The 19,929-nt window shown below is 44.4% G+C and overlaps 3 protein-coding genes across 3 annotated transcripts; all 3 read right to left on the bottom strand.

The window, feature by feature from the left end:
• Nucleotides 1-4,611: 4,611 nt before the first annotated feature.
• Nucleotides 4,612-5,538, bottom strand: LOC143831401 (olfactory receptor 13H1-like). Its single transcript, XM_077324395.1, has one exon. It carries the CDS (start codon nucleotides 5,536-5,538, stop codon nucleotides 4,612-4,614), a length of 927 nt encoding a protein of 308 aa, XP_077180510.1.
• Nucleotides 5,539-12,870: 7,332 nt separating this feature from the next.
• Nucleotides 12,871-13,803, bottom strand: LOC143831400 (olfactory receptor 13H1-like). Its single transcript, XM_077324393.1, has one exon. It carries the CDS (start codon nucleotides 13,801-13,803, stop codon nucleotides 12,871-12,873), a length of 933 nt encoding a protein of 310 aa, XP_077180508.1.
• Nucleotides 13,804-18,542: 4,739 nt separating this feature from the next.
• On the bottom strand, nucleotides 18,543-19,472 carry LOC143831224 (olfactory receptor 13H1-like). Its single transcript, XM_077324285.1, has one exon. It carries the CDS (start codon nucleotides 19,470-19,472, stop codon nucleotides 18,543-18,545), a length of 930 nt encoding a protein of 309 aa, XP_077180400.1.
• Nucleotides 19,473-19,929: the final 457 nt, after the last annotated feature.

The following is a 19,929-nucleotide window of genomic DNA, read 5'->3' as shown; positions in this document are numbered from 1 at the left end:
GGATTTTGTTGACCTCATAGTGCGTGTCCTTATCGACGAAAACAGGGATGGGCGCTGCAGAAGGGAGGTGCCAAGCATCCGGAGGCAGGGCACGTTTCAGCAGGCTGGAATGAAAAATGGGGTGTACATTCCGGTAAGTCTTAGGCAGGGCAAATTCCACAGTCACTGTATTGATCAGTCTTGCCACCCGGAAAGGACCCACAAACTTTGCACCCAGCTTTCGGGAGACTTGCTGGCACTGGAGGTTCTTAGTGGACAGGTAGGCAAGATCCCCCACAGCCCATTCCGGGCACGCTGTCCATTTCTCATCTGCCTGAGCCTTGTAGGCGCACTTCGACTCGTCCAGGCACGTAACAATGGACGGCCAAGCCTGGGAGATTCCACTTGCCCACTTCTGGACATCGGGGGCGTCAGGGGAGGAGATTTCCCAGGTAGGCACAGCAGTCAAATCTGTCCCATAGACAGCTTTGAAGTGGGAAACCCCTGTGGACGCATGCACCCCATTGTTATACGCGAACTCGGCCAGCGGGATTAAAGAGACCCAATCATTTTGCTGGTGGTTGATGAAACAGTGGAGATACTGTTCCAAAATCTGGTTCACTCTTTCCGTCTGCCCATTGGTCTCGGGGTGGTAGCCTGATGTGAGAGCTTGCTTCACACCCAGGAGCTGCAACAGCTCCCGCCAGAACTTGGCAACGAACTGCGGCCCCCGATCCATGAGCAGTCTACAAGGGATCCCATGCAGTCGATATACATGGGTGACAAACAGAGAAGCAAGCTTCACGGCTGAGGGCATCCCCGCGCAAGGGACAAAGTGAGCTTGTTTCAAGAAAGCGTCTACCACCACCCAAATCCCGCTCTTCCCCTGGGTGAGGGGAAGATCAGTAATAAAATCCATGATGACATCCGACCAGTGGCGGGAAGGGATGGGCAGCGGCTGTAACAGTCCCTTCTTTTTTTCCCCCATGGGTTTCGAAGTAAGGCAGACTGGACAACCCTGTACATATGACTCCACGTCTTTGAGCAGAGATGGCCACCAATAATGCCGTCTAACTAGATGGAGGGTTTTTACAAACCCAAAGTGCCCCGTAGGTTTGGAATCATGGCACAATTTCAAAATCTCCTTACGGGCACCCTGAGGCACGAATAGGCGCTCGTCCTTAAAATACAGGCCCCCCTTCTCCTCTAGGGAGGAGCGGAGAGTCACAAATTCAGCGTCACTTTGGATGTCCTTCTGGACCCAGCCCCCCGGGTACGGCCCACCCCCTTTTGCCTTGCTGCGTGTCATGACCGTCAGACCGAGCTGGGAGGGGATAAACACCATGTTGACCAATGGGTCGCGTTTACTGTCGTACTGGGGGAGGCGTGAGAGTGCATCGGCCAGAAAGTTCATTTTGCCCGGCAGATGCTTCAGAGTGAAGTTGAAACGAGAGAAAAACTCTGCCCACCGCATCTGTTTGGCGGACAGCGAGCAGGGTTGATTGAGCGCCTGCAAGTTCTTGTGGTCCATCCACACTATGAACGGGAGGGCCGCCTCCTCTAGCCAGTGCCACCAGGTCGCTAGAGCCAATTTAACGGCGGCCACCTCTTTCTCCCAAATTGCCCAATTCTTCTCCGGGACCAAGAATTTCTTAGAGAGATAGGCAATTGGGTGCAATTTGCCACCCCCCCCCCCTTCCTGGAGGATCACCGCCCCCATGACCACATCCGAGGAGTCTATTTGCACCGTGAACTGCTTTTGAGGGTCTGCGTGGGCGAGCACCGGCTCAGAGGTGAACAGTGCTTTCAGCTTGTCAAAATCCGCTTGGCAGTCCGGTGTCCACACCAAGGGCACACCCGGGTATGCTGCCGACTTGCCCCCCTCCTTAGTCTTCAAGAGATCAGTCAGGAGCAGCGCAACTCTAGCAAAGTTGGGAATGAAGGAACGGTAGAAATTAGCAAATCCCAAGAAACTTTGGAGCTGCCTTCTCGTTTGAGGGGGTTCCCATGCTAACGCGCGAGAGTTTGCGTGACTTGGCCCGCCGGTGCTTCCCACAACCCGGGTCTTGAAAACTGACCGTGCCCTCTTTCCAGCTCACCGTAGGGTCGTGTTTGCGCAGCCAATCCAACCCCAAGACACAAAGAAAAGCAGAGCTAGGAGCTACTACGGGCTGTATTTTTTCCCAGTGCTCTGCTACGCCCATTTCTAAGGGAAGTGTCTTGCTCGTTGCTTCTCCCCCCAGGGCACACTTCCCATCTAGCTAAGCAATGCAAAGGGGTATTGTCTCACGCTCGAACGGATCCACAAACATCTCTCGCATGGCTCACATGAAGCAATCATGGCTCCGCACCGCTGTGGGGTTGTACCAGTACAAATCGATAAACCACTTGGCTGCTTCTCCATCCATGCAGTCGCCCACAAACCAGATGCGCTCTGCGTCGTCTTGGAAAATGAATCTCACGTCCATCATGTACGCCTGGAGGTGGACGAGGAATCCCCGGAAGGTATCGGGGTTGCCGGTGAAGCGGGTCTTGAAGCGATAGAGCCGTCTGATCTCTGCTCCTCTTAGCTGTGGAGGCAACCTGCCCCCCCTGTGCATCCATCCAGTCGCAATCAGGCACAGGGGGTCATGGGTGGCCGCCTTGGCATCTCCTTGCCCGCCCCGTGCCGTCCCTGGCTCCAGCTCCTTGGCCCGGGTCGCCATCCCCGGCCCCAGGTCCTTGCCCCGGCAGAGGCCTCTCCCCGTCGGCACCCCCCGGACGGGGGACTTGCTGTCCCTTCTGCGCCAGCCCGCGGCTCAGGGTCTTGAGGCTCCTCATCCTCCGAGGACGGTGGTTCTGTGGCTTCCCTGGCCCCTCCAGCCCTGGCTCCAGCCCCGGTCCTGGGCGCGCCTGTCGCCTCGTCTTGCACTCCTCAGGTTGGCGGAGCTGGGAGGGTGATAAGCGGGTTCCCTCCCAGCCCGGGTGAGAGAGAGAGAGAGAGAGACCCCAACCAGTTTTGGCTTTTAAGGAAGAACTCTTCAGTACTTGGCTACACCATATCATTTGCTTAACTACCCTGAGGAATACTGGTTGTTACTGTCCAACAGCAGTCATCCCATAAAAGCCAGGGTAGTATAGTGGTTACCATTTCAAACTACAATCTGGGGGGAAATCATTCTGGCTCTCAAAACTCAATCTTCTGCAGATTTTTTTTGAACAAGTCAAGTGTGGTATCACTAAACTTTTATAGCTCTTCAGAGTTATAGTGGCATCGTTGAGATGCCTTGACTCCAAGTCACAGGCGTCCCTCACACCAATTAAAGACGAAACCAGTGAGACTGCAGAAAAAGAGAATTCTTTATTGCAATCCCAGCAGATCTTAGCCCATTAGTAATAAACAACTTTCAAGCATGTGTACCTCACATGTGCTTATATAACTATAACTGTAGTAAACGTACACTGGACCAATGGTTTGGTTCAGTATAAGACAGAAACAGTAATGTTCAAACTGCTCCATCACCTGATCATAAACTGTGCACAACAGCTTTACATTTTTCTACAAAGGGATTACACAGGGATCGGAGAGACTACAAAGAGAAATACAGAATCATAGAATCATAGAATCATAGAGTTGGAAGGGGCCATACAGGGGCCATACATACATCTAGTCCAACCCCCTGCTCAACGCAGGATCAGCCCAAAGCATCCTAAAGCATCCAAGAAAAGTGTGTATCCAACCTTTGCTTGAAGACTGCCAGTGAGGGGGAGCGCACCACCTCCTTAGGCAGCCTATTCCACTGCTGAACTACTCTGAATATACTGTGCAACAGGCACAGGACATGCATTGCCCGTAGAGTTCTCAAATGAATCAGAAAAGAATTGTAGAATTCGCAAAGGAAGATGTTTCAATCTGAAATGGATCTTTTTCAATTTACAATAGTCCATGGTTCAATGTATAGTGCAGGGGGGTTGGACTAGATGACCCAGGAGGTACCTTCCAACTCTATGATTCTATGATTCTATGAATGGAACCTCAAAGATATTCACACCTTCAAATATGGTGCGATAAGTGTCTTGGGGTTCAGTGAAGGTTCAGTAGAAAAATCACACCTTCAGTTCTGGTGTGTTTAATACCACCTTGGCTTAATCGACTCAATCTGCTATGTCCAAATGATCTACTATGTTCAATATTTGAGGGTGTGAATACCTTGTGGTTCCATTGAATCACAGACTAAAAGAAGAAGAGTTGTTTTTATACCACGCTTTTCACTGCCTGAAAGAGTCTCAAAGCGGCGTACAGTCAACTTCCCTTCCTCTCCCCACAAGAGACACCCTGTGAGGATGGTGAGGCTGAGAGAGCTCTGAGAGCACAGCTCGGTCAGAACAGCACTATTGGCACTGTGATGAGCCCAAGGTCACCAAGCTGTCTGCATGTGGAGGAGTGGGGACTCAAACCTGGCTCGCCAGATTAGAAGCTGCCACTCTTAACCACTAAACCATGCAGACTCTATCCTGATTCCTCTAAGAATCTGTCTCCAAGCAATACATTTCCTTTTGGAAAAGAAAGCAAGAAAGAATTTGTCTGAAAATAATTGTTATTGTAAGCATATCTACTAATTTTGCGCCCAGTATATTTCTGTTTTGTAGTCTCTACATTTTCCTGCCAACCGCTTTCCAGAAAGCTCCCTTCACATCCCTATTTCTCAAGCTATATATCAGTGGGTTGAGCATGGGCGTCAGAGCCCCATACATTACAGAGATTATTTTTTCCTCTTCAGAAGGAGATTTCTGCTGAGGCTTCAAGTACATGATCATGATGGCACCGTAGAAGATACTGACCACCGTGAGGTGAGAGCTACAGGTGGAGAAGGCTTTCTTACGACCCTGGGTGGAGCGGATGCTCAATACAGCCGAGCCTATGCGCCCATATGTTGCAACAATGAAACCAAAGGGGGGTATTAAAATCAATAGGCTTGACATTTGCATGAAGAGCTCGCTTACGTGGGTGTCGGAGCAGGCTAGTTTCAGAAAAGATTGCAGCTCGCATACAAAATGGTTGATCACGTAATGGCCACAGAAGTCAGTTGGCTGCAACAGCACTGTGATGAGGGTTATCAGGATGGAGAGAGCCACCGAGGCAGCCACGAGACTGACACAAAGTTGCCATCGCATGATCTGCATATAGTGGAGGGGCTGGCATATAGCCGCATAGCGGTCGTACGCCATGATGGCCAGAAGAACACATTCTATCGAGATGAGAAACAGGCCAATGTACATTTGGACCAGACATCTGTGGAAGGAGATGGTGGGCCTGTACAGGAAGCAGTTGGCCAAGACCTCAGGCATGGTGTTGTTGGTAATGATGAGATCTATTAAAGAGAGGACGCAGAGAAAGAAATACATGGGATTATGGAGCCGGGGGTCCACAATACTCAACACAATGAGGAGGCTGTTGCCAAGAAGGCTGATGAGGTATGCCATCAAGAGGAAGCAGAAGAATACAGACTGTGCACTGGGGTGTTCAGATAACCCAATCAGGATGAAGGCTGTCGCCATCGTCTCATTCGTTGTTCCCATGACATCACTATTTCTTCTGCTGGAAAAAAAGAATCAGTCGTTCAAAAGTGAACTAGCCGAACATTCATTTTTCCCATAACATGATGAAAAGCTTTTTTGGATTCTGTTGTTATTGTTTTTTTTTACCGATGTGGCTTTTCTCAATTCAGTGGATAGTATGGCGCTCAAGTCCTGTTGCAGTTAGAATGACACAGGGACATTTCATCTGGTACTTCATTAAGGACATTAAAACTCATAGACAAAATGGTACATAAATCATGGATTGGATTTTGGTCAAAGGCAAGAAAAACAGTTATCAAATACATGATGACGATGATGTTATCCGTTCAGTTGTGTCCGACCCTCAGTGGTTCTATAGGAAAATTTGGCTTTGATCATGTCGAGCTAGTGGAGAAAGAGACTAGACCTGTAGAGGAACAGGAGAAGTGGGTTCCAGTGACATCTAGTGAAGTTAGAGGCCATCTGAACCCTGATCGGGAATCCCTGGGTTAGGCTTAAAGGAAGTGACTGGCTGAAGGGCACCTTGTCATCTTCCATTGAAAATAAGGGTTTGGATCTGTAACCCTGATACCTTGTTGATTTTGGACTCTTTAAATTAGACTCAAGAAAGTAACTGATGTCAAGAATCACTGCGCTTCTTTTCCAAGTTTTCTGGTAGCTATTTTTTAAAAGATTAACAGTTTTGCTCAGGTCATATTTAGTTCCAAATGTCTAATAGTGTTGGTAGCTGTTGAGCACTTTGGGCTCTTTATAATCTCTTGTTCATCATCTTATGTTAAAAAAAATTGTTATCATTTTTGGTTTTTTTCCGGGGGAGGGTTGTCTGATAGGGATCTAAATTCTTCAATATGTTCAATTGCACATTGCAGTGATTTCTAGGGATTTGAGAATGTTAGAACCATGTTGTCTGTATAACTTTTCCATTTGAATTCTACATTGAATCCAGTTTTATTCCTTTAATACTTTCATCTTGTCTAATCTTTATAGCTAAAATCTCTGTTGCTAGTATAGAAATAATAAAGGAGATAAAGGACATCCCTGTGTGTTCCTTTTTCAATTGAAATGATATCCATTACTTTCCCATTAATTAAAAATCTTTGTTAATTGGTCTCAGGATCCAACTCCTGAATATAGGATCACAGTTCATATTTTGCAAAACATTCAATAAGAAATACCTCATTGTATTATCATATGCTTTCTCTGTATCTAGAAATAGAAGCACTGCTTTCTTTCACTTCTTGTTCACAAATTTAATACAAGAAGATTTATTAAGATTAAAAAAGCTTTAAAATCTTATGGCTGGGAAGAATCTCTGCAATCAAAATGAATGTCCTGCCAAAGCTGTTTGTTCCAAATGTCACCGATATACATAGATGAAAGAATATTGAAAGAGTGGCAAAAGACAGATAAATGAATGTATATGGAATGGCAAAAAAATCCCAAGCATACACTTCAATGAGAAAAAGAGGGGAGAATTAGCAGTCCCAAATACCAAATTATAAAATTATATTACCAAGCGGCAGGTGTGGTCATGATTGTGGACTGGATGAAAAAGACAAAAAATAGGGAAAATTAGAATAAGCAGGTCTTGATGAAGACCTACATATATGGATTAAGTGCATGGATTTTGTATGGATTAAGAAATGGACTAAAAAGAAGTCACCTAATCTGAGATGGACTTTTGAGAATATGGTTTACATGCTGGAATTTATTGAGCCCTCAAATTCTTCATTTAAATCCCCAATAGAAGATCAGTGAGAACACAAGGAATAAAAAATGGTCTTTTAACATATGGCATGATGATTAAACATTCAGGGGGAAATCAAGTCTTGGAAAGATATTAAAATTGAAACATTCAATGGATGATAAATTATCAATTAGTTTTAAGACTAAAGGAGATAATGAGTATTGAAGGTCGTGTTCTAAGACTGAATTTGAGCAGCCAATTATAAAACAAAAAGCATTTACTCCAATGTATAAATAAGATTTTACATTTGTTAGAAATAGGACAAGTTTTTACATATATGATTAAATGGAGTCAACCAAACAATAAGAGAAAATTGGTACAAAATGTTTTTCAGATGGTATATAACTCCAAAGCACATAAGAACTACAAAGGAAAAAGCTGGACATGTCAAAACATAGATAGAACCTTCTTTCTTACGTGGCAACCTTCCGAAAAAGCAAAAAGATATTGGACAGAAATATATTGAACAATACAAAGCATGTAAAAGTTTAAATTCTCAGTGGAAGTCAAGAACATGCTACAAGGGATATTCAAATACATGGTGACAGCGGTTAGAACTATTTATGTAGAAAAATGCCAACTAGACATCAGTCCATGTTTAGAAGAATGGGAAAATAAACTTGCTGAATATGCAGTACTAGCAAAATTAACAGCCTATTTGAGAAACTGGTGTATTACATAATGTAAAGACAGATCGAGTGTGTATTATATGTACTATGCTAGCAGGAAACGAAAAAGTTGGAAAATATCACATACAAATATATGGCAATGAAATAAGAGTAGAATTAAAATCTGTTCCAAATTTAATATCTCAAATAGGTTCTTGATATTAGATATATAATAGACTTTCTTTTATATCATGATATACTAAAGGTAAAGGTATCCCCTGTGCAAGCACCTAGTCATGGGTTTTCATAGCAGACTCAATACAGGGTGGTTTGCCAGTGCCTTCCCCAGTCATTACCGTTTACCCCCCAGCAAGCTGGGTCCTCATTTTACCGACCTCGAAAGGATGGAAGGCTGAGTCAACCTTGAGCCGGCTGCTGGGATCGAACTCCCAGCCTCATGGGCAAAGCTTTCAGACTGCATGTCTGCTGCCTTACCACTCTGCGCCACAAGATGCTCTATATGATATACTACTCATGTATTAAAGGTTCTAATGAATATATCAAAGACCGTTTATGCACTGGGAACTTCACTGCCCCAGCTCCTGTGCAAGAGCACAAATTGGGAGCAGATAAAGGACAACTGGCCAAATGCTCCCCCATGTGGGTGCAGGAAGAGGTGGGCCAACCTGCCACGACTAAAACTCCAGCCTGCAGCCTGGCAAGAAACCTCTAGTGCATAAATGGTCAAAGTGGTGAAAATATGTTATGCTATGTACATAGTAATAAAGGGGGTGGGGTGCACTGTGAGATTTAATTCAGGAGGTTTTGCTTATCTAGTGCTAGTTCCTCAGCAAAATCCGAAGACTGAGATCTTGAATAATGTGTAGTCCTCTCAAACTACTTTGAAAGAGAAGTAATGAAGAAATTTTCGCGCCAGCTACCAAACCTCCCTTTTTAAGATTGGGAATTAAATTAAGATCAATCCACATCAGTCAATGCCTTGTTAGTTTAAAGTCGTCTTCACAAAAACAACTGGATTTTCCTCAGGCGAGCACTCACATTATTTCTGGCTAGGACGGATGCCTTGGAAGAGCAAGGTGTGGAGCGTTGTCAGCAGTGGATTAAATTGGGGGGGGAATCAATTTCCTTGGAAGCACAGAAGGTTTACACCAGGGGTAGTCAAACTGTGGCCCTCCAGATGTCCATGGACTACAATTCCCATGAGCCCCTGCCAACAAATGCTGGCAGGGCCTCATGGGAATTGTAGTCCATGGATATCTGGAGGGCCGCAGTTTGACTACCCCTGGTTTACACAGTATCCCCAATCTTCTACTTTTCCCATTTAAAGAACAAATTCTATTCAAGCAAATTATAAAGCTGTTCTGACTCCAGTGGTAACAAGATAATTAAATTTTACTTACAAAACTAGATGCGCTACCTACATGATATATTCCTTTTTTTATGGATTAAGAAATGGACTTAAAAGAAGTCACATAATAAGAGATGGATATATTCACACACATATAACGTATTCTGAATGGATTAATTCTGAATGGATTAATTTCAAATAGGTTAACTTGCTACAGCTCCAAGCCCAGGTAAAAGAGAGATCAATAGAAGATGAAACAGCAGGCAAGCATAGAATCATAGAACTATAGAGTTGGAAGGGGCCATCCAGGCCAACCCCCTGCTCAACGCAGGATCAGCCCAAAGCATTCTAAAGCATCCAAGAAAAGTGTGTATCCAACCTTTGCTTGAAGACTGCCAGTGAGGGGGAGCTCACCACCTCCTTAGGCAGCCTATTCCACTGCTGAACTACTCTAACTGTGACATTTTCCCCCCTGATCTCTAGCCTATATCGTTGTACTTGAAGTTTAAACCCATTACTGCGTGTCCTCTCCTCTGCAGCCAACGGAAACAGCATCCTGCCCTCCTCCAAGTGACAACCTTTCAAATACTTAAAGAGGGCTATCATGTCCCCTCTCAACCTCCTTTTCTCCAGGCTGAACATTCCCAAGTCCCTCAACCTATCTTCATAGGGCTTGGTCCCTTGGCCCCAGATCATCTTCGTCGCTCTCCTCTGTACCCTTTCAATTTTATCTACGTCCTTCTTGAAGAGAGGCCTCCAGCACTGCAAGGGCCAAAGAGGCTCAACATCTGACCGATGAGAGGGTAGGGACAACTGCCTGTTGTAATTTTTGTTTGTACCTCCTTGCATGCACACTCACATATGCTGAAGTGGTGCATGATGGGAGACTTCCATTTTCTGTTCGCTTTGACAGTGTCTGTTTTGTGTGGAAGAGAGTGAGAGTTTAGTCACCGTGATCATGTTTGTGTCAGTCAGAAAATGCAAAATCATATCCGCTTCTATCTTGTGAATGTCAAAAAAAAGGAAACTCTAACAACCAATTGTTACTTGACGTACATGGGGGGGTGGGGAGGAAATGTATAAAAACCAATTTTACCTCAGATGAAAGTCACTGTTGAAGTTTTAAGCTTGAATGTTTCCCTAGTGTGCAGGGAAACACATTTATTCTTACTAAAAAAGACTATATCGTTTATGTTCAAGTAAGAATAGCCAAAGAAGAGCTGTTGTCACCTGGCAATTGTTGTTGTTAGGTGCGAAGTCGTGTCCGACCCATCGCGACCCCATGGACAATGATCCTCCAGGCCTTCCTGTCCTTCACCATTCCCCGGAGTCCATTTAAGTTTGCACCTGGCAGTTATAATACACAGTTTTCCTCATAGCTCTGTCTGGGAGGTTAGTGCAAGTTAACCAACTTTCACAAAGATCTCGTCACATTTTTACAATTCAAATATTGATAGAAATCAAGATCCCGGTACCAACCTCTATATTTACCATTAGACAAGACTGCCAAGTGTACCCCAGTGAGAGAATTCTCATAATTCTTTCCCTCCCAGAATCTCTGGCACGCAGTTACAATATGTAACAGTCCAATAGTATCAAAGGTCAACTCGTCCTTTTCTCTAACTTTAAAACGACCTTCCCAGTTCTGTACAGCCCTTTATATCCTTTAAAGGAATGGCTTAACAAGTATGAGGATAAGTGAAGTTTCCCTTTTGAAAATTCTGAAGGGTGTTAGGTTATTTAGAAGACCTTCTCTTTTTCTCTAATAAGGACAAAACTGCTCATTCCTGGAGACAACAGATAATGAAGATCTTACTGCCATATATTCCAGTTGCATTATTAGAGGACCTTCTGGAATATGACACAGAAGTCTACAATAAAGTTTCTGGGGAATTACTTCAAATTAGTAGTTTCAAATTCAAAAAGTTTCATGACTATTCCATCTGAGTAAAACTGCAAAAGTACTGTAAAGGGGGAGAAGGAACGATTTGCTAAACATTCTTATTCAAACTTATTATTGTTGTAGGGATTTTGAATAACCTACTTCAGTGATCCACGCTTTAAAAGCAGCAGCACCCAAGTAATGATATTTCAGATTTTACATAAGAAAATATTTTCCCAAACTGAGTGTGTGTGTGTGTGTGTGTGTGTGTGTGTGTGTGTGTGTGTGTGTGTGTGTGTGTAAAGGATGAAATATGTCTGCAGGGAATCAATTCAGAATCTCGTTTTAAATATGGAACCACTATAAACCACATCTATTTGTTACATAACAACCACAAGACACAATGTTAAAGCACTTGGACATTTTATGGGTCAGTGAAACTGGATCACTTCTCAGTGACTTCCTTTCACGCAAAAGAGAACAGGCAGACAATATCATGGGCATTCCAGATGAGAAACTGGTGACTGAATTCATCTTGACTAATACTGTTTCCGCACTGCAGGTTTTGTGCTGGGCTGCAGGCTCTAGTTTGAGTCAGGGCAGGTTGCTCTGCCTCCTCCTGCTCCCACAAAGGGGAGCATTTGGCCTGGTGCAATTCATCTGCCTCTTGTGGTGCAGAGTGGTAAGGCAGCGACATGCTGTCTGAAGCTGTCTGCCCATAAGGTTGGGAGTTCAATCTAAGCAGCCGGCTCGAGGTCAACTCAGTCTTCCATCTTTCCGAGGTCGGTAAAATGAGTACCCAGCTTGCTGGGGGGTAAACAGTAATGACGGAAGGATGGAAGGCTGAGTCGACCTCGAGCCGGCTGCTGAGATCGAACTCCCAGCCTCATGGTCAAAGCTTCAGTCAGCATGTCGGCTGCCTTACCACCCTGCGCCACAAGAGGCTCTTATTACAGTCTGTACACACGCTCAAACCGCTTCATCGCCCCCTTACATTTGCATAAGCACTTTACAATCCCTGCTGCCGGTGTGTATTCCTGCCTCTCTCCCCCACTACACACACAAAACACTTTAGCCATTATGTTTGCATCAGTATGCTCCTCCACCCCCTCAGCCTCCCACACCGAACCCTGTGATTCTGACCCACCCCTGGGAGCGAACCCACTGGCCAGCAGAGCCAGCTTCATTCCCCACTAGATGTCCCACCATGTCTACACCCCTATCGGACAGAGAAAAGGGGGCGTGGCACCTATCAAAATGGTCAGGAAGGTATTATAAAGATATGTACCCCACTACTGTTCTTATAGTATTCCAAAGGACAATGAAAAAACAGACAAAAGGATTAAAGGAAACTATAAACGAAAATGTTGTGAGAAAGATGGAACCTTTTATGTGGTGGACTTGTAAAAAAGCAAAAGAAATTCATGAGGAAACACTGGAAGGAAATTCATGAGGAAAATGCAGACTACATTACAATTTAAATCCCTCAGAGAAGCTAAGAATCTGTCATTAAGAATATTGTCAAACAAACAAACAACAATTTTGGAAGAGATACATGAATTAAATAAACCATCACTGGCAGGGCTTTTCCAGTGTACATTGTAAAACGGGGACCAGCTGATAGTCACATTGCATGAATTACCCATTTCCGCACAGAATCAGTGCTTTGTGTGCGAGAAAGGTTCCCATTCGAAAAAGTGGTCTGTACGGCATATGGTGGAAACCTTTATTCTGACATTTTCCTTCCAAACACTCTCCAGAAAGCTCCTTTTACATCCCTGTTTCTCAAGCTGTAGATTAGAGGGTTGAGCGTGGGAGTTAAGACCCCGTACATTAAAGATATGACTTTATCATGATCTGAAGCATGTTTTGTTTGGGGTTTCAAGTACATGATCATGATGGTGCCGTAAAAGATGCTGACCACCGTTATGTGGGAGCCACAGGTGGAGAAGGCTTTCTTCCGGCCCTCTGTTGAGCGAATGCGCAGGACGGCAAAGACTATGCGCGCATAGGTGGCCACAATGAAGCCAAAGGGTGGGATTAGTAAGAGGTAGGAGGCAAGTTGCATGAAGAGCTCAGCAACGTGTGTGTCAGAGCAGGCCAGCTTGAGGAACGATTGCAGCTCGCATCCAAAATGGTTAATGACATTTCGTCCACAGAAGTCAGTTGGCTGCAGCAGACCGTCGATCAAGGTAATCAGTGCGTCAAAGAACACACACACAGAGACTAGACTCGTACAAAATCTCCAGCTCATGATCTGCATATAGTGGAGGGGCCGGCATATCGCTGCAAAACGGTCGTACGCCATGACAGCCAGGAGAAGACATTCCATTCCAACGACTGATAGACCAACGTACATCTGAACCAAGCATCTGTAGAAGGAGATGGTGGGCCTGTAAAAGAAGCAATTGACCAGGATCTCAGGAAGTGCATTGTTGGAGAGGATGAGGTCTACTGAGGAGAGGATGCAAAGGAAGAAATACATGGGAGAATGAAGATGAGAGTCTGCGATAATCAATATGATGATGAGGCCATTCCCAAGAGAGCTTATGAGGTATATCACCAAGAGGAACCAAAAGAACACAGACTGTGCTGTAGGGTGTTCAGATAAGCCGATCAAGATGAATTCAGTCACTGTTGTGTCATTTGGAGGACCCATCAAAGTCTTTGTTGCTTCTTTGGGAAAGAACAATTGAAGAGTTTAGAAGTGGCACTTGCAGTGTTTTGGTTATTTTCCTGAATTCTGGTTTCTGAGATTTTTCCTAAAATCTAGTGCACTGTAAGCCAAATGACTTTAATTAGGATTCAGTTTATCTGAGTCTGTGGTTTATTACGGTGATCTAGCGACATAAACAACAAAGTTGATTATGGCTGTGGGAAAGAGAGATTGAATCATAGAATCATAGAGATGGAAGGGACCTTCAGGGTCATCTAATCCAATCCCCTACCTCCCCATCCACAGTGACCCCTATTCCTTGTACAGATCATGCTCCCCCCGAAAAACCAGAATCCCTGACCAGTCCAGTCTGGAGGAATTTTGCCGTCTGACTCCAAAGTGGTGATTGGCACTTCCCTGGGCATCCAAGAAAGGGCCACAAGAGCTAAGCATGGACAGAATCCCTTCTGCCCACCCTCTTACAATCTTCCTAAGTTCACAGAATCAGCATTTCAATATTTAATATTAATACTAAGATTTAATACGACTAAATTTTTGTTTGTATCCTGCCCTTCCTAATGCTCCAAGGGCAGTTATCAGCATTAAAGTATATACAAATATTAAATTTTTAAAACATTCCAGATTTTTTAAACTCATTCCCTGACTAAAATCCCAAAAAAACGCTTTTTATATTGGGTTTTATGAATTCCTCATAGTAAACCTTCGTGTTTATATCTCACAATCTTGGAAATGTCCCTTATACTACCTTCATGGACATATCACAATAGTAGTAAAAGCTAGAAATGTTCTGGAGCCTTATACTTTATTTCTTTTTGTTCATTGGTTTGTTCATTGGTTTGTTCATTCATTCATTCATTACTTTGTATGCCTCCCTCCCTGCTTTTTCGAGCAGGCTCCAGTCAGTTGACCGTTGTCAAATTGAAACCTTACCATTTAAAAAGTTATCACTGAAACATTAAAAAGGCGTGCTGTTTTCATCAGATTCTTACAGTTCACAGAGAAGTGCACGTTCCAAAGAATTTATGGACTTCTAAAAAGCTTTATGAACTTCCTACTCAAGCCATCTCAAGGATGTGAAAACCATTTCAAAATCTGTCTTAAAGTTCTCTCAAGAACCTCATTCCTCCTTAAAAGAAAGACAGGGCGAAGCTAATATGAAACAACTGTAAGGAAACAACTGCAAGACGTCCAAAGAAGACCGCAGAGGAAGGCAATGGCCAACCACCTCTGCTTCTCCCATGCCTTGAAAGCCCCCGGCTGGGCTTCCCATAAGTTGGAACCAAAGCAGGGTCAGGACTTGAGTGGGAGACCACCAAGGAAGGCTCTACAGAGGAAGGTGATGGCCAACAGCCTCTGTTTCCCCCTTGCCTTGGAAGCCCCTTGGTGGCCTCACCATAAGTTGCCTATGACTTGCCAGCATTTTATATTAACACTATATATATATCCTTAGATTCTGAGCAGAAAAGGTGGACTGTCCCATTGCTAGCTACAGCCTCACCCAGTCCTGCCATAAATCAGCCCTCAAGTTTAACATCTACTCCTTCTGGCAAGGGGAAGTAAAAGACAAATGTTCCTCTTCCTGGACAGATGGAGATGGAAGGAACTGTGCTGATAAAGATGAAGCTTGGTGTTGTGGTTGAGAACCGTGGTTTCTAATCTGGTGAGCCAAGTTTGATTCCCTGCTCCTCCTTGGGCTCCTCACAGGCCTGTTAGAAACTGTTCTCACAAAGCAGGCTTTCTCGGAGCTCTCTCAGCCTCACCTACCACACAGGTTGTCTGTTGTGGGGAGAGGAAAGGGAAGGTGAATGGAAGCCACTTTGAGACTCCTTCAGGCAATGAAAAGTGGGATATAATAACCAACTCTTCTTCTTCTACATGGCTGAGTTGCTTGCTGCAAGTGATGTCCCAGAGGCTGGTACAGATCTGGCAAAACAAATGTCCTCTAGTTGTCCACTGGAAATGAGGAACACAACGCAGAGCAGCAAAGTAATAACCACGCCTCCCAGGATAGACAAAATTTATTCACACATTGCTTCTGTTGGCTATACGGTTGTACTTATCTAGTGATGTCAGAGCAGAAGACTGAAATCTTCAATGCATATTCTTTCCCTAGTACAGCAATGAGACTATAAGAAAACTTATAGTAAGTGTTAGTACCAGCAGCCTCGCTTTCCTCTTCAGGGCCAGACAATACAATAAAATCCTGCTCTCTTCTAAAAGTACTTCCATAGTTCGATAACCTTCCCAAAATATTCTTGAAGGTTTTTTCTTAAGGTCAGTACTCACGTGTATTGATTTCTATGAGGACTGATGACTCAGAAGGAAGAGGCCTGGAAGGGTATTTTTTGGTTTGTTTGATCTGAAGCTGACCAACTGCACAATATTCCACACAACACCCTAAATAAGAGTAGACTGAAGGAAATGCTGAGAAGCCAACATTCCCTTTCTAAGACGTTCTGAGTAAGGTATTTTACGTGGAACATATTAGCAGATCTGCCCTTCCCTTTTGTGGAAAGAACAGCCATGCCTCTTCCTGGGGACTAAAGACAACAAAGAAGCTACCTGGTCTTCAGTGTTCTTCCACCAGCAGCACTGGAGGTCCTTCTGGACTATGACCCAGAAGCCTTAAATAGAATATCTAGGGAAGCATTTCAAATCAGTACTTTAGAGTCAGAAATTAATTGCTCTTTCCTTTGATGTAACCTTCAAAAACACTACTGGGAATGTGGGAGTTAGGATAAACTTTGTAATTCCCGCTGTGACTTGTTTCGGTGTCTTCACTCTTCAGTGATAGATCCAATTCTCAACAGAGCCTTTGGACTGGGCACTGCCACCCACAAACTGAAGTTCAAGACTATGCTCTTTCTACAAACTCAAGGAGCTTGCAAAAAAAAACATCTGGTATCAAAGAAAAAATACACTGTGGATTTAAGTGGTGACAGTAATATTAGCAGCGGCTCCTGTACCATTATGAAAGGGATGCCATCTAAAAAAGTATCAGTGGCCATGGTGGGTGACCACAATGTAATGATGAAACTAGAATACGGCTAAGGATGCAGTGCTCATGAAACAAAAAATATTTATTTATACGTTCCGAATGCCATTTATAAACACATTCATATGATTCTGCATTTAAACATATATGTGAATGAACATGTTTCTCTGTGTGTCTATATATAAACTCCTGCCAAACTCCAGCAACAATCGGAATTTTATAGCGCCTAGGGGGTAATCCAGAAAAGTGGATTCCCCCCGAAAAAACTGCTACACTTCTGAGCACAAGCTGTAACACATCAGCGAAAGACATATGCATTCTCAAAATAGCGGTAGAAAGAATGTCCCTCCTTAGCTCTCGCACCTGAGCTTCCGGAGATGTGATCACCATTTCCCCTCTCTTAAACCAGCGAAAGCAACGAATAGGTGGCTGAAATCCCTCCACAGAAGTGCTTAACAGTAAAACAAAGCTCCCTTCTGCAATTGTCTTTAAAGTTTCCGAGCACAATATAGCCCCATGTTCGACACTGCCCGTAATTTCGGCCAGAAATTGCAGCCGGGGGGGGGGGGATTTTTTTCTACTTAAAGACCGATTAAGCACCAGCTCCTACACCAGCAAAAAACGTCTTTCTGAGATATTGAATAAACAAATATTCGTTGATACTGGTGTTTTGGCGTTTAAAAAAAACCAGTTTTTAAAGGGAAAGGGGCTTTTCGGGAGCACGAACACAACAGTTCATTGGCTGTTCTGTTTCACTGACGGTCAGGGGCAGGAAGCACAGAAAAATATTGCCTCCTTTGTTGCGATTCCAGCAAGACCAGAAACCTGTGGGGAATGAATAGACAGCAACTGGGACTTCAATATTCTGCTAGAATTGAAGGTGTGTGGAATGATGAAATTCCACTATTAAATATAGTTTGCATACTGCAGACATTTAGCAACATTGGTCCTTGTGCGGAATGGCCTTGAGCATAGAAACTGTGTATGAAGAAGGTTATCATAAGAGAAATTTCGATTCAAGTGGAGAGCTGTGTTGGTCTGAATCCACAGAAGATGTTTAAGAGATTCAAGGTCTGGGCAAGAATAACAAGCTTAGCTTAGGTTTTCAAACCAGGGTTTCATGAAACCCTGGGGCTTCTTGACAGCCCTGGAAGGCTTTCCTGAATGGGCAGGAGTAAATTAATTTTTAATACATTTTTTAAATGTCTTAAACATTTATCTGGTGATATGATGATGCTTGATCATGTTGACCTGCCCTCCCACCCAAAGTGGCCAGTAATGGGCCTGGAGGGGGTGGGGAGGGGAGGGGCCCTGGGTGGAAACATTCACAGCTCTGCTTCCCAACCATGATTGCAACACTTCTGTTGTTTCTCGAAGCCTGAAAAATGTTTCAGGAGTTTCTCTATAGTAAAAACTTTGAGAAAGGTTGGTTTATGCGATTATCATTTATTTGGGATAAATTTCATGGAAAACATATTGATCTCCTTCACTGTGTCCCCCAGAATTTAGACCAAACCAAACAAAAAAAAATCTGAATTATGCCATGTTCTAATTTGACTGCTCATCTATTTGTATGGACTGGTAATTCCTGTTTCATTGTATATGGGGGAGTGTGCTTGCACACCAAAGCTTATGCCTTGAATAAAACATTGTTGGTCTTAAAGGTGCTTCTGGATTCCAGCTTCATTCCATCATAAGAGAAAATGGAGTGTCATAGCGCTAATTGTTATTCCGACCTTTTCCTTTTAAAAACTCTCCAGAAAGCTCCCTTCACATCCCTGTTCCTCAAGCTGTAGATCACAGGGTTCAGCGTGGGAGTCAAGACCCCGTATGTTAAAGCTATCATCTTATCTTGATCCAATGAAGTCTGTTGAGGCTTCACGTACCGGATCATGATGGTTCCGTAAAAGACACTGACCACCGCCATGTGGGAGCTACAGGTGGAGAAGGCCTTCTTGCGCCCTTCTTTCGAGCGGATGAGCATCACCGCCCAGCCTATGCGTCCGTACGTCACAACGATGAAGCCAAAGGGCGGTATTAAGAGGAAGAGGCTGGAGACGTGCATGAAGAGCTCGCTAGCACGAGTGTCGGAACAGGCCAGCTTGAGGAACGATTGTAGCTCGCATGCAAAATGGTTGATGACATTTCGTCCGCAGAAGTCCGTCGGCTGCAGGAGCGCCGTGATCAGGACGGTCACGGCGGAGAAAGCCATGGAGACAGCCACCAGACTGATGCAAAGTTTCCAGCTCATGATCTGCATGTAGCGAAGGGGCTGGCAGATGGCCGCAAAGCGGTCATAAGCCATAATGGCCAGCAGGGTGCATTCAGTGGAGACGAGAAACAGACCGATGTACATCTGGGTCAGGCATTTGTAGAAGGAGACTGCAGGCCTGGAAAGCAAGCAGTTGAACAGGACCTCCGGAAGTATATAGTTGGAGAGGATGAAGTCGATGGAGGAGAGGATGCAAATGAAGAAATACATGGGAGTATGGAGCTGGGGATCGGCGACACTCAGAATGATGATGAGTCCATTTCCCAGAAAGCTTATGACGTAAGCTACCAAGATGATCCCAAAGAACAAAGCCCGTGTTCGGAGGTCTTCAGATAACCCAATCAGGATGAATTGAGTCACCACTGTATCATTTGGAGGGCCCATAGTATTCTCTGGCTAGTCGCTTCTGAAGGAAAAAAGAAATGAGTTGTTTAGACGTTGCACTGGCAGAGTATTGCTTGCAATAACATACGGAAGTGCTTTGGAGGAGGTAATTGCAGTTGATTGAGGATATCGTAGAATCATAGAGTTGGAAGGGGCCAGACAGGTCACCTAGTCCCTCCATCTGTTCAATGCAGGATCAGCCTCAAGCATCCAGAAGGTCTCTGTCCAGTCGCTGCTTAGAATCATAGAACCATAGAGTTGAGAGAGGCCAGACAGGCCATCTAGTCCTACTCCCTGCTCAATACAGGACCAGCCTAAAGTACCACCTGCTTAGGCAGCCAATTCTGACTGGATCCCCCCACCCTCACTGAGCAATATATAACTGCTATCGTTCTTCACATAAACCCATTACTGTGGGTCCTCTCCTCTGCCAACAGGAACCTTTCAATGCCATCCT

Source organism: Paroedura picta, chromosome 3, assembly GCF_049243985.1.
Source record: "Paroedura picta isolate Pp20150507F chromosome 3, Ppicta_v3.0, whole genome shotgun sequence".
Lineage (NCBI taxonomy): Eukaryota > Metazoa > Chordata > Lepidosauria > Squamata > Gekkonidae > Paroedura > Paroedura picta.
This window is presented reverse-complemented; position numbering and strand designations above follow the sequence as displayed.